The sequence below is a fragment of the Dasypus novemcinctus genome, chromosome 26 (genome assembly GCF_030445035.2).
Source record: "Dasypus novemcinctus isolate mDasNov1 chromosome 26, mDasNov1.1.hap2, whole genome shotgun sequence".
NCBI classification, from domain to species: domain Eukaryota; kingdom Metazoa; phylum Chordata; class Mammalia; order Cingulata; family Dasypodidae; genus Dasypus; species Dasypus novemcinctus.
Genome location: NC_080698.1, coordinates 18,383,176 through 18,397,879, shown reverse-complemented (window position 1 = coordinate 18,397,879; position 14,704 = coordinate 18,383,176). Strand labels below are relative to the sequence as shown.

The 14,704-nt window shown below is 38.2% G+C and overlaps 1 protein-coding gene across 1 annotated transcript in view; it reads left to right on the top strand.

The window, feature by feature from the left end:
• The window catches only part of DNAH12 (dynein axonemal heavy chain 12), a 377,830-nt gene that overhangs the window by 36,634 nt on the left and 326,492 nt on the right, over positions 1–14,704 (top strand). Inside the window, exons 5-8 of the mRNA XM_058288139.1 lie at positions 10,584–10,773; positions 11,388–11,460; positions 12,047–12,205; positions 12,817–13,012. Of these exons, the coding sequence (XP_058144122.1) occupies positions 10,584–10,773; positions 11,388–11,460; positions 12,047–12,205; positions 12,817–13,012 (618 nt within the window). The remainder of the gene's footprint in view (positions 1–10,583; positions 10,774–11,387; positions 11,461–12,046; positions 12,206–12,816; positions 13,013–14,704) is intronic.

Genomic DNA, 14,704 nt, shown 5'->3' with positions numbered 1-14,704 from the left:
CCCTTTCTCCTCTGCCTGGGGCAGGGATGGAGCTGCAGGTATGGGTAGCAATCTATGCAGTGAGAGTCCAAGATGACTGCAGTTGCCCCAAAAGACTTATGATTATTAGTCCGTGCCATCCAGGTTTACCCGCAGTTACCTGGATAGGCTGGTGCAGGACCCACCAGCCTCCTCCTTGCCAGAGGTGGGGCTGAAGCCTAGGCCATGTCTGCAGGCTGATCTGGGTGAAAGAAGCCAGTCCCTACTTTCACTGTGGTTTTTATTTGGTCTGGCTTCCCCTCATGCTGGGGGCAGAATTAAAATGGTGGCTACCAGACTCTTTCTGACTTGGACAGGTTCAGACTTTACCTGTTCTTGGAGTTATTCTTTAGTGAGGCAAATTTACTAATCAGTATCTGAAATTGGTTGCCAACCATCTCTTCCTCCCCTGTTTTTGGGAAATGGATCTTCCACTTTCAGCCACGGAATAGCTTCTGAGCTGTCTTGTGCTGCCAGAGTAGGATGATCACTGACCTTTGCAGTGTGGTCATATTTTCCAGGAGATGCTGGCACAGGTCACCCTAGTTTCCTTTCTGCAGGAGGTGGGGCTGGGGCTTAGGCTAGAGCTGCAATCTGATTTGGTTGTAAAGAAGCTGGTCCCTACCGGCACTGTGATTTTTAGTCAGCCCTGCTCCCTCCTGCCAGGGGCAGAGTTAAAATGGTGGCTTACAAGCCTCTTCCTGACTTGGACAAGTTCAAAGTTTAGTTTTTCTTAGGATTATAATTTAGCCCACCAGAATTACTAATCAGTAGCTGAAGTTGGTGCACAGTCATCTCTTTCTCCCATTTTTGGGAAGGGGAGCTTATAATTCCAGCCATGGAATAGCTCCCTAGGCAGCTTGTGCTGCCAGTGGAGGATGGGGACTGGCCTTCAGGGTGTGGAGTGCTCTACTTACGAATCTTCTCTGCAGATGGGCAGCCTCCATTCTTCAAGGATGTTGCAGGATGCTCTTCTGGTCTCTTGGAGCCCCCAAACTGGTGCTTTAGATAGCTCTGTGTGATTGTTAACTGTGTTGTAGCAGAGCTCACTCCAGGAGCCTCTTACTCTGCCACCATCTTGCTAGTTGTCCTCTTCTGTTTCTTTTAGAGTTACGTGTAGGTAGTTTGTGTATTTTTAAGAATTTGTCCATTTAATCTAGGTTATCTAATTTATTTGCATATATTTGTTAATAGTGCCCACTTATAGTCCTTTTTATTTCATCGATGTCAGTAGTAATGTCTTCCTTTTCATTTCTTATTTTCTCTTTATTCTTTGTCAGTCTAGCTCAGGTGTGTTGATTTTATTGATATTTTAAAAAATCAGCTTTTGGTTTTGTTGATTCTCTCCATTTTTTGGTTTGTTTCTATTTCATTTATCTCTGATCTAATCTATTATTTTCTTCTAATGTTTGTTTTGGGGTTATTTTGTTATTCTTTTTCTAGTTCTTCCAGTTTTATGGTTATGTCTCTGATTTTAAGTCTTTCTTCTTTTTTTAAATGTAAACATTTAGAGCAGGGTTTCTTAACCATTTATGTTCCATGGATCCTTTTGCCAGTCAGGTGAAAATCAGGGACCTCTTACTAAGTCCACATTATAGGGTGCCTTATTTAATAATTATATCACACTCGCACCAACACATCCCCACAAAGAATATGTTTTTTTGAATTTCAATTCAAGCTCACAGACTCCTTGATAAGAATCCCTGATTTAGAGGAATAAATTTCCCTCATTGCATTCTCTTTACTATATCCCTTAAGTTTCAGTATGTTATATTTTCATTTTCATTTACCTCAAGATACTTCCTAACTTCACTTCTTATTTTCTCTTTAACCATTGGTTCTTTAAGAAAATGTTGTTTAATTTCCACATATTTGTGAATTTTGCATTTCTCTCTCTGTTACTGATTTCTTTTTTTCTTTCTTTCTTTCTTTTTTTTTTTTTCGTGGCACCAGGACTGGGGATTGAACCTGGGACCTCATATGTGGGAAACTGTCTCTTAACCACTGAGCCACATCAACTCCCCTGAGTTTTTTTTTTTTTTTTTAGGAGGTACCAGGGACTGAACCCAGGACCTCCCATGTGGAAAGCAGGTGCTCAACTGCTTGAGTCATATCCGCACTGTGTTACTGATTTCTAGTTTCATTCTGCTGTGGTTGGAAAATATACATTGCATGATTTCAGTATTTTTTAATTAATTGAGACTTGCTTTGTGACCCAACATATGGTCTATCCTGGAGAATGATCTATGTGCAATTGAGAAAAATGTGTATTCTGCTTTTGTTGGGTACAGTGTTCTATATGTCTGGTAGGTATCATTGGTTTAGTGTATCATTCAAGTCCTGTACTTTGTTACTGATCTGCTGACTAGGTGTTCTAGCCATTATTGTTATTTTTATTTTTTAAGATTTATTTTTATTTGTTTCTCTTCCCTTGCCAACCCCCCCACCCCAGGAGTCTGTTCTCTGTGTCCATTTGCGTGTGTTCTGCTGTGTCCATTCGCTGTGTTTTCCTTTGTGTCCACTTCTATTCTTGTCAGCGGCACCGGGAATCTGTTTCTTTTTGTTGCATCATTGTGCTGCATCAGCTCTCCGTGTGTGCGGCTGCCACTCCTGGGCAAGCTGAATTTTCTTTCGTGCTGGAGGGCTCTCCTTATGGGGTGCATTCCTTGTGCATGGGCTCCCCTATGCAGGGGACACCCCTGTGTGGCATAGCACTCCTTGCGTGCATCAGCACTGCATGTGGGCCAGCTCCACATGGGTCAAGGAGGCCCTGGGTTTGAACCATGGACCTCCCATGTGGTAGGCGGATGCTCTATCCATTGAGCCAAGTTCACTTCTCCTATCCATTATTGAGTGTGGTATGTTAAAGACTCCTACTATTATTGTGGAATCTTTAATTTATGTCTTCAAATCTGTCAATGTTTATATCAGTATATTTTGGGCTCTGCTGTTTGGTACATATATATTGATAGTTGTTGCATCTTCCTGTTGAATTATCCCCTTTATCAGTATGAAACAACCATTTTTGTTCCTCTTAACTGTTTTAGACTTTAAGTCTATTTTGTCTAAGATTTATATAGCCATCCCAGCTCTCTTTTTGTTACTACCAGTATGGTATAATTTTTTCAATCCTTTCATCCTCAACCACTGAATTTTTTACTTTAAGGTGAGTTTTTTGCAGGTTGCAGATAGTTGGGTCATGCTTTTTGAATCAAGTCTCCCTATCTCTGCCTTGTGACAGGAGTGTTTAATCCATTTACATTTGAAGTCACTACTGATAATATAGGTCTTTCTTCTGCCATTTTTGCTGTTCAGCCTTTGTAATTCTCATACCTTTTCTGTCCCTCACATCCATAAAAAACTACTTTTATACTTTTCTTTCTTGGGTTGTACCATAGTGAGTGCCTTCTCATTTCTATCTGGATATATTTTTCATATATTTCCTTGAGGTTACTATGGGATTAAAATTTAGCATCCATAATATATAACAATTATATTTGGTTGATACCAACTTAACTTTAATATCATGCACATATTCACCTCTGTCCTCCCACCAATTTTTGTACTTGTTACAACTTATATCTTTGTACATTGTATGTACAAACCCTAGATTTATCATTATTTTTTATGTAATTACATTTTAGCACTTGTAGGAAGTCAGAAGTAGGGTTATATATTAAAAACAATATAGGGAAGTGGATTTGGCTCAACTGATAGAGCATCCACCTACCATACCAAACCTAGGTTTGAACCCTGGGCCTCCTGACCTGTGTGGTGAACTGGCCACATGCAGTGCTGATGTGTGCAAGGAGTGCCATGCCACGCTGGGGTGCCCCCTGCATAGGGGAACCCCACATGCAAGGAGTACACCCCTGCAAGGAGAGCTGTCCTGCACGAAAAAAGCACAGTCTGCCCAGGAGTGCCACCACACACACAGAGAGCTGATGCAGCATAATAATGCAACAAAAGGAGACACAGATTCCTGGTGCCACTGACAAGAATGCAAGCGAACACAGAACACACAGTGAATGGGCACAGAGAGCAGACAGTGGGGGGTGAAAAGGGGAAGGGGAGAGAAATAAATAAAAAATAAATCTTAAAAAACAAACAATACAATAATAGTGGTGTTTATAATTACCTACATGGTTATCTTTACCACAGATCTTTATTTCTTTATGCTATTTTGAACCTCTGCCTAGTGTCACTTCTTTTCAGTGTGAAGAACTCAACTCCCTTTAGGGAAGCAGACTTGGCCCAGTGGTAAGGGCATCCGTCTACCACATGGAAGGTCCGTGGTTCAAACCCCGGGGGGCCTCCTTGACCCATGTGCAGCTGGCCCACGTGCAGTGCTAATGCGCACAAGGAGTGCCCTGCCATGCAGGGGTGTCTCCCGCGTGGGGTAGCCCCACGTGCAAGGAGTGCGCCCCGTAAGGAGAGCCGCCCAGTACGAAAGAAAGAGCAGCCTGCCCAGGAATGGTGCTGCATACATGGAGAGCTGACACTACAAGATGACGCAACAAAAAGAAACACAGATTCCCTGTACTGCTGACAGCAACAGAAGCGGACAAAGAAAAACACACAGCAAAATATACACAGAGAACAGACAACTGGGGGAGGGGGGGGGGGGAAGGAAGAGAAACAAATAAATAAATAAATCTTTAAAAAAAAGAACTCCCTTTAGCATTGCTTTTAGGGCATTGCTAGTGGTGATGAACTTCCTCAGCTTTTGTTTATCTGGGAATGCTTTTTTTTTTTTTTTGGTTTATGCAACTTTATTGAAGAAAAATAAATCAATTACTAGCAGAGCTATTAGTTGATCACTCATCCATTGACAACTTGCTTCATTTATTCAGTGCTATATTAAACAGTGTATTGGAAGATAGATTAATAGCTCCAAGATTCCTAACAATTTAAATGAAAATTACAAAATGTTTGAGACCCTATTTTGGAATACAAAGGGTGTTTGACTTCCAATTTCCATTCTCTTAGAACAATAGCAGGTCATTCCTTTATTGACATGCATAAAATACATCACATTTTCTGTTCTGTTGATGCTGTAAATTCAATACCAATTCTCCAGCCACATCAATTATGAGCATAAAGTATATCATGTAACCTCAAATCTCTAACAGTGGAAGGCTTAAAGAATGGATGCTGCTATAGTAATGCTGCTTCCTTTCACGTGACAACTGAACATCCACCCCACTCCCCCTCAGATGCCTTCTTCAGCATGTTAGAGCAGTGAGGAATGGTTTTAGTCTTATAACCAAGTTAGAGTGAAGACATTGGCCACATAATACACATGCTCCATTTTTTAAAAAAATTCTGAATCTTGGGCAATTGTTCTCTTGTAACTACTTTACAGTTTCTAAAAGCAGTTATTGTCCAAAGCTGGAAGAACTTAAGTCTTCTCAGATGAGCATGTGAATGAATGGAGGGAGGTAAACAAAAAAATAAAATTAAAAAAGATGAGGTCTGATAGGGGAGCAGCCGGATAAGAAAATCAAAAAAGGAACAGTAATTTAACGTTTATTCCAGCTATAATGGAGGTTATTCTGACTTTAATGTAGCATCACATGGCATACTTCTGAGTCCATTCCCGAGGTATTCTGTTGTACTTATCTCTGTCTGTTTTATAAATCTGTGCAATCTTTGGCACTAAGGGTCATCTGGGTTCAGATCACATAGCAGTGAACAAATGGATAAAAGAACTTTAGAAATAGTTAAAGCAGGAGACCACCGTGATCTTAGAATATCGAGACAAATGCTGCCATTACTGTTAATATTTGGATGATAAATTCTTGTTGTAAATGCAACTTAGGTGGTTTGAAGGAGTAGCCTGTAGGAAAATGAATTGTCAAAAAGAATTCACCGCCTTGATATGGGCTGTCATTAGGTCCCATAATTGTGGCTTGCCAGTGAAACATATCATCTCCAACCGGACCTGCAGAACATTGTGCTGGGGGGACTTGGGCCAAATCACTAAGTTCCTTATTAACCTGTTTTAGCGCCATAGTCTGTGCTTTTCGTCTGGCTTGGCACTATCTCGGTGTGCACTCAACGTTCCGGCCAAAACTCTTGATTATCAGGGCAGAGGGGAAGGATTCTGTCTTGGTCTCACACTGGTTCTGCCAGACACAGGCACCTTTTTACTAAATGGATCAGAGGTTGGATTGGGAGGGTAGGAGCCGGAGGCGGGTCAGGGGGTGGGGGCGGGAATGTCTTAATCTCTCCCTCATTTTTGAAAGAGAGTTTCACTGGATACAGAATTCATGTCTGGCAGTTGTTTTCTTTCAGCACTTTAAGTATTTCAACTCATTGCCTTCTTGCCTCCGTGGTTTCTGGTGAGAAACTGCCATTCAGTCTAATTGGACTCTCTTTTATGTAATACGTTTCTTTTCTCTTGCAGCTTTCAGAACTCTCTCCTTGTCCTTTGAATTCAGGAGTTTGACCAATACATGATGGGGTGTGTTTTTCTTCATGTTTATCCTGTTTGGTGTTCTCTGGGCTTGGATGTGCATATTCATGTCTTTTGCTAGGTTTAGGAAGTTCTGTGTCATTACTTCTTGAATATTTCTTCTGTTCCTTTTTCTCTTCCCCTTCTGGGATTCCCATAATGTGTATATTGGTAGGCCTGATGGTATGTAGATGTGTATTAGGTTCTTTTTGGTTTTTAAAATTCTTTTTTTCTTTCCTACTCAGCCTGACTCATCTCAGTTGTCTTGTCCTCAGGTTTACTGATTTTTTTTCTTTTGCCAGCCTCAATCTGTTGTTGAAATCCTCCTGGAAGTTTCTCATTTCAGTTATTTTGGTCTTCATCTCTAGTAATTCCATTTGGTTTCTTTTGAAAATTTCTATCTCTTTACTAAGATTCTCATATTACTCATTCATTGATTTACTGTGTATCCTTTAGTTTTTCTTCTGTATTTTACTTCAGCTCCTTGGGCATTTTTGTGATGATTTTTAAGTCTTTGTTCAGTATGTCCACAGTCTGATGTTCTTTCTTGTATTTTGGATTTTTATTCTCTTCCCTTTGATGAACCATCATTTCTTATTTCTTTGTCTTGTACTCTTGTTGTACACTATATTTTAACTTTTTAAAAATGCTAACTCTTGGATTTACTTTCTGGGATTTCTGTTTCTTTTTGTAACCAGTTGGTGATAAGCCAGAGATTTTCTTGAGCTTCAGCCCCCTATCAGGAAGGTCTGCCCAAGACAAATGTTGTATGCAGGGTTTTCTGTTTTTCTGGACCTCTGTTTTGTCTTGGACTTTTGCTTGTTAGCTCTTTTACAGGCCTTTGGTTGTCCCCTTTGTTTTCCAGTTGACACAACCTCCCTATTCTGGGCATTTGAAGTCAACAGGTCCCAGACTGTTTATCTCTATAGTTTTTTTCACTCCTTTCTTGGTTCATGCTGCTTTTGCCTGGAGGGCAAATTCTAGGAGGATGGTCACCCTGGGAGGACTTTCCCAAGTCAGGCTTTCCCAACCAAAACAGAACCAGCGATCCTTGAAGGAGAAGCAGACTGTCTCCAAAGTATCCTGTGGTAGGGGTCAGAGGGCACAAAAAGCTTCTCTGACAGCTCCTCAAAGCTGAGCTTTCCTGACCTGCCCACTAAATGCAGCCCTTCAGCTAACTGTACCACCTATGGCTGAGAAAGCACTGCCTCTTTAAATCTCCTCTGCCTCCAGTCCTGTCCAGGGAGGGTTGAAACAATGGCTGCCCTCAGAGCTGGGGTCCAGTGATCCCATTTTGCTAATCAAAAGCCATGTCAGTGTTTGCCCATGCCCAACCCTGTACCTGGGGAAGAGGATTTTTAGGTCCCTTTCTTTCACTAGCCAATAGTCAGCATCTGAACCCTATAGTGGCCTGTCATGAGAGGGGAATGGGTACTGGTAGCCACTGGTATGGAGAGAGCAATTTACAGTTCTTTACCATGATTTATCAGCCTCTTCTTCCTGCTTTTTCCTGGTTGCTATGTAGTGTTTTCTAGCCTCTGGAGTTTCAAGAGTTGTTTCAGACAATTGCTTCCTGTTTAACTGTTGTTTTGGTGGGAGGATTGAGTCCTGCAACTCCCTGCCCTGCCATCTTTTCCAGAAGTTCCCTGGTCAATAGCCAACCAACTCATTATTAATAAAACTGCAAAGGCATTTCAATGGAAGAATAATAGTGTTTTCAACAATTGGTGAGGAGCAATGAGACATCCATAATCACAAACAAAAGCCAAACAAATAACCAAACAGCAACAAAACCTTCACCTAAACTTCACACTTTGTACAAATATTAACTAAATATGATCATAGGTTTAAATGTAAAACTTCAAACTATAAAAAACTTTTAGAAGAAATCATAGGAGAAATGTAAAACTAAATAAAGCTTTTAGAAGAAAGCCTGGGACTAGGCAAAGAGTTCTTAGACATGAAACCAAAATCACAATCATAAAAAAAAAAAAGACAAATAAGCACATGAAAGATTATCATCATCACTAGCCATCAGAGAAATGTAAATTAAAACCACTGTGAGATATCACTACATACTTATTAGAATGGCTGAAAGAAAAAAAAAAAGTGACAATTCAGGTTGATTTTGATATTGCTAGTCATTCATTTCTTTTTTATTACATTGTATTTATTATTCTGGTTCTCTGACTTATTTTTTCCTTTCTCCCTACCTGGCTGGAACCCACTCTTCTCTCTCCTTGACTCTCCCTGGATGATTTTCTCCTTTTGTGATCTCACCTACTTTCCATATATTGTTGACTACTGGAGACTTATGTACAAATATCTCAAACTCAGCATGTTCAAAGTGAACTCATCAGCTTCCTCCAAAGGATTCCTCTTTTTCTTTATATTCTATTCTAGTTGTATCATAATTGATCCAGTAATTCATGCTTAAAATATCTGAGTTTTCTTAACTTTCCTTAGTTCTTCAACCACTCACCTACTATCCAGTTAGTCTCCAAAGGCTGTAAATATTTCTCCAATTTTCTTCTTGCTCTACTTTATACAGGCCTTCACCTCTCATTTCAACTGAACAGTCTTCAATGGCTTCCCATAACCCATAGGATTAAAGTTTTTCCATGTCTTACAAGGCCCTTGTGATATGATCTTGCTGACTCTCCAGCCTCTGTTCTCTGCCTTATACTTTATGCTCACCAACATGGACCTGCACATTATTCCTTGAAGAAATATGAAATTTCTCACCTCACTGCTTTTTCCTGGCATTTTCCCCCACCATCCATGCTCCCTTTTACTTGGCTGTCTCTAATTTGTCTTTGTAGACTCAGCTCAGTCATCAGCCTGCAGGAAGCCTTCTCCTGTTCCTATAGATTGACTAGATGGCTTACTTTTTGCTCCCATTATAATACCCTGTTCATTTTTATTATTTTACTTAACATTTTGTTATTATACTTGTCTTTTTATGTATTATAATTATCTTCTGTGTGACCTTGAGGGTAGGGATCATTTCTTAGTTGTCTTTGTATTGTTATCAATTAGTATTAAAGTCTTGACCCATAGTGAGTAGTCAATAAATGCTTGATGAATGAGTAAAAATTAATGTTCAATAAAAGATAAGTGTTGTGATAGAGGTATGAAGAGGCTATGGTGAGGGCATAAAGTAGGAAGTTTTCAAATAAGACTTTTCAAGTGCATGGTTTGACTTGAAAGAGATACAACTTTTTGCTGAAGGAAACTTGTATAGTTTAATTCTTAGGGTCATATATATATGTTTGGGGAGATAAAAAGATTAAAACATTAGAAGGTATGAGTTAAGAATACATAGTTAGAATAATGAATTTTTAATTTCTTGTCACTATTAGTCATATAATAATTTTACTCAAGCTTAGTTTTTTAAAATATTTTTTATTAGAACAGTTCGGGTTTACAGAAAAATCATGCAAAAAATAAAGAGGTCCCATATGCACCCTTATTATCATCACTTTTCCTTAGTCTTATTACAGTTGATAGAAGAATATCATTATAATTGTACTATTAATTATAGTTTATATTAGGGTTCACTGTTTTTATCAATTTTAGGATCAACTTGTACAGTTCAATATAAATGCTTGTAGGTATTTTTATTGATATTGTGTTAAAATTAATTTGGGGGCAAATGGACACTTTCATGATATTAAAATGTCCTTAACAAGATCAAGTGATTTCTCCATTTGTTCAAGTCTACCTTTGTTGGACTACACTCTCTTATGGGAGAATTGATGAAATTAAATAATAGTACTACTGTACAAGAGCATAATTTCAAGGGTCTTTCTCTGTTTTGTGCACTGTTATATTCTCAGCATTCAGAACAATGAATATTTGTTGAAATGAGTGTTTATTGAATGAAGGAATAAAAGGTTAAATCAAGGATCTTTGTTTTGTCACAAGAAATTGAAGAATATACTCAGAACATAATTTGATGAGAACTCATCATAAATCAAGCAAAGGTTAAAATGGTTTTTCTGAAAGTAATAAAGCTATTAATGTTTTGAGAGGACAGAACTCCATAGTTAACATTGGAATGCTACAACATGCAGAACATTTAATTTTTTTCTTATTACATTCTCAGTACAACTATATGTATATGAAGCAATGCGTGGAAAGTAGTCCTATAGTACCTATTCAGCGAGAATGGCTGGATCACATGTTAACCCTGATACCTGAGTCGCTAAAGGAAGGGAAAGAAAGAGAAGAACTTGTTGAAAGTCTCATAAATGAAGTGTCAAGTGACTTTGAAAAGAGCATGAAGAGATATTTGGGTAAGTAGCTTTTTACACAGACCAGGCTTCCTTTACCCTTACTTCTCCCCTCCTCCTTCAAAGAATAAAAAAATAGAGATAAGCATAATGAATAATGCAGTAAATTAAGACTTTGTATTTCTTAGGTTTGATTTTTATTTAAGGTTTTTATTTCAAGCCTGTAATTTAGTCAAAATATTTTAATTTAAGGATACTTTTGTGCTTTTTTTGTGCTTATTAGTTAACAGCTTTTTGATTATTTACTTTGTCTTTATGTTTGTAGCTCTACTATTTAGAGGATTGTAAAAGCATTAATGCACTATCTTGGGGAGATTTATTAGAGGTTTAATCTTTGCAATTTTTTAATGGAATAAACTTTCTTAAATTGATGTACTAGTGACCTCTGAGTAGATAGAATATGAAAAACATTTATTAAAGCTTTACTGTATGTGAATTCATCTCCATCGTAAGACCAAGATACTACCAAGAGTTTGATTTTGCCTAAGATAAAGATTTTTTCACATAATAATTTAAATTCACATTAAACTACACCTTCTAATGTCAAAAGTCAGAAACATATACGAGTAGGTCTTGCAAGGGTTTTCAAGAAGTATTAATACATATATGTATTTTAGTGCGGAGTGTTCTTGTGAAACCTCCAGTTAAATGGCTTGAAGATGAAGGAGGACCTTTACCTGAATCCCCTTTGTGAGTAAATTATTTTGCAAACAGTGCTTCATCTAGTTTTTGATAACAGTTTAGAAATGAACTGATTTTACATTCTAGTTTAAAATTGTGAAATTCAAAGGTATTTTGAACACATCTGAAAAAAAAAAACTTCTCCCCCAAAGTATCCTCTACACTATACTGGTTTAGTTGCTGCTGACATGATTAGGGGAAATTTTATGAATTTATTGCTCAGCTGGCCTTGAATAAGTCTCAGTGTATGTCAGGCAGATTTGTCCATCCCTTCGCCCCAATCCTAAGGGCTATGTTCTTTTAGCTCCACCCAGTGTAACGGAGCCGGAGTATAGAGCAAGCTAGCAGGGCTCTCACCCCTGGTTCCATCAGTCTTTCTTACCCACAATTTAGCTCTGTTTCACCTGAAGATAATCCACTTTGAGGATCTTGATGTGTTTTTATTAAATGTGTATTTCCCATTGCTGACTACCTTTCTTTCTTCTCAATCCCTAGTTATCTCACTTTAGTACTAATTCCATGTCATAAACATTATTTCCTATAATTTAGGGTTTATTGTTTTTGTCTTGTTTGATATCGTGCTTTGCTTTTCCAGAGGTCTGGATTACTCTAATCCTTGGCATTTTAGCTATGTGCAGGCAAGAAATCAAATATTAGCTAATTTGCACATTGTTCATCCAACCATGAAAATGTTGCTGGAACTTGGCTATACAACATTTGCTAATACAGTTTTGCTGGACTTAACAGGAATAAGGTAAAACCACATATTTATTTATTATTTATTTATTTTAAAGATTTTTTTTTTCCCTCTCCTTACCCCCCGTTGTCTGCTCAGTGTCCATTTGCTGTGTGTTCTTTTGTGTCCGCTTGCATTCTTGTCATGTGGGACTAGGAAACTGTGTTGCTTTTTTGTTACATCATCTGCTGTGTCAGCTCTCTGTGTGTGCAGTGCCACTCCTGGGAAGGCTGCACTTTTTTTGCACTGGGCGGCTCTCCTTATGGGGTGCACTCCTTGCATGTGGGGCTCCCTTATGCAGGGGACATTCGTGTATGGCATGGCACTTCTTGAGTGCATCAGCACTGTTCATGGGCCAGCTCACCACATGGGTCAGGAGGCCCTGGGTTTGAACCCTGGGCCTCTCATATGGTAGGCAGACACTCTATCAGTTGAGCCAAATCCACTTCCTCACATATTTATTAAATAATGTTAAATATTGGAATGCTTTCTTGCTTCCGTCTTTATATTTTAGACTGTATAATTTTTAAATTTTTGGCAAGTCTTCAAAACTTCCTTTAGATTTGTTTCAGTAATCCTATATCAAGACCAATATCTTGTCCTTCAAATCATTTTTCTTTTTAATATAGAGCTAAAGGTCCAATTGATTGTGAATCTCTAAAAAATGATCTATCAATACAAGCTAAAAAGGCAGAAGGCAAGATAATGAATACATGGTATCCAAAGGTTATAAGTCTATTTACCAAGAAGGATGCACTAGAAGGCATTAAACCTGAAAAATTGGATGCTTTTTATAACTGTGTTTCCACACTTATGTCAAATCAGGTAAATATGTTTTATATATTTTATGATATAATATTATTAAAATTAGTTCAGGTCCTCAGAGCAGGCAAATGAGCTCTAGGCCACATGCTGTGTCTTTGGAGCATATGCCATATGGAGACAGGCCTACACCCTCTCTTACCCATCCATAACCTATTGCCTGAATTGAGGAATACATGAATAAGCTTCTCGTCCCAAAGGCAGGAGGATAGATTTTTCTGGAGTATTTAAAGAAATTAGTTCAGTATTTTAAATAAAATTCTATTTATAAATTGTGCTAAGTAATTATTTTGAAATAAATTAAGAAAAAACATATTTACTATAAATTTATTTAAATATATTTGGCAGAAATGCTTAATTTTTGAAGCAATCTAAAATGAGAGAATAGTCTTCAAGTGTGTGTCATGATTATGAATAATTACTTAGCTAAGGCTTAAAGGACTATGAACTAAATATCTATAGATTTATTGGAGTATGTTAATGAGGGAACTATTAAACATATTTTTGAACTTATGTAATTCCCAGTTGATTTGTTCTCATTTGTGCTCAGTAAATCTAGAGCTGATTCATATGTTTATAGTCTTTGTTCAAAATATTATTGACCATCTTTAAATGAAAAACAGAAAGAGAATATTAAATTTATGCAATTATATTTACGGACTCTTCAAATTTGTCACCATTATAGAAATATAGCTTTATAAAAATATTTTTGAATAAAAACTTTCTTTGGTAAAGATTTTGAAAGATTCCATGAATTTTGTAATTCATCTTTAAAAAGATAATGTAGATATTTAATATCTAGTATGTAAAACTGTAACTATACTTGGTTTCCTTTCTGCCCTTATTCTCTTAAGAGGTTTGTGATTATTTAATAAAATGTAATAAGGTAAGCAACCTTCTGAAGATCATTTATTTATTTACTTATTTAAAGATTTATTTTATTTATTTCTATCCTGTTCCCCCCCATTGTCTGCTCTTTGTGTCCATTCGCTGTGTCTTCTTCTGTGTCTGCTTGCATTCTTGTCATTTGGGACCAGGAAACTCGCTTTTTTGTTGCATCATCTTGCTGCATCAGCTCTCTGTGTGTGTGGCGCCACTCTTGGGCAGTCTGCTCTTTTTTCACGTGGGGCGTCTCTCCTTGTGGGTCACACTCCTTGTGTGTGGGGCTCCCCTACGCGGGGGACACCTCTGTGTTGCATAGAACTCCTTGTGCGCAGCAGCACTGTGCGTGGGCCAACTCACCACATGGGTCAGGAGGCCCTGGGTATAGAACCCTGGACCTTCCATATGATAGGTGGATGCTCTGTCAGTTGGGCCATATCTGCTTCTTGAAGATCATTTAGATTCAAGTTTGTCTAGCTAAATTTCCAAGAGTTTGTTCTGCATAAGAATGCATTATTCATACTTTAGTAACTCATTGTGATTATTTCTAAGTCCCAGTAGCTTCACCCTCACCCGATGTTTGCTGAAAAACTGGCACAAAAAACACACACAAACAAACCTGACTTATAGTATATGCTGATTTCTAGGTGTAAATATTTGTGCCATAATGGATTTAAAGATTCTAAAGGAAACTAATGTGGCTCAACCAATTGGGCTCTCTTCTACCATATAGAGGTCCAGGGTTTGATGCTCAGGGCCTCCTGGTGAGGGCAAGCTGTCCCACACGGTGAGCTGGCCCACATGGAGTGCTGA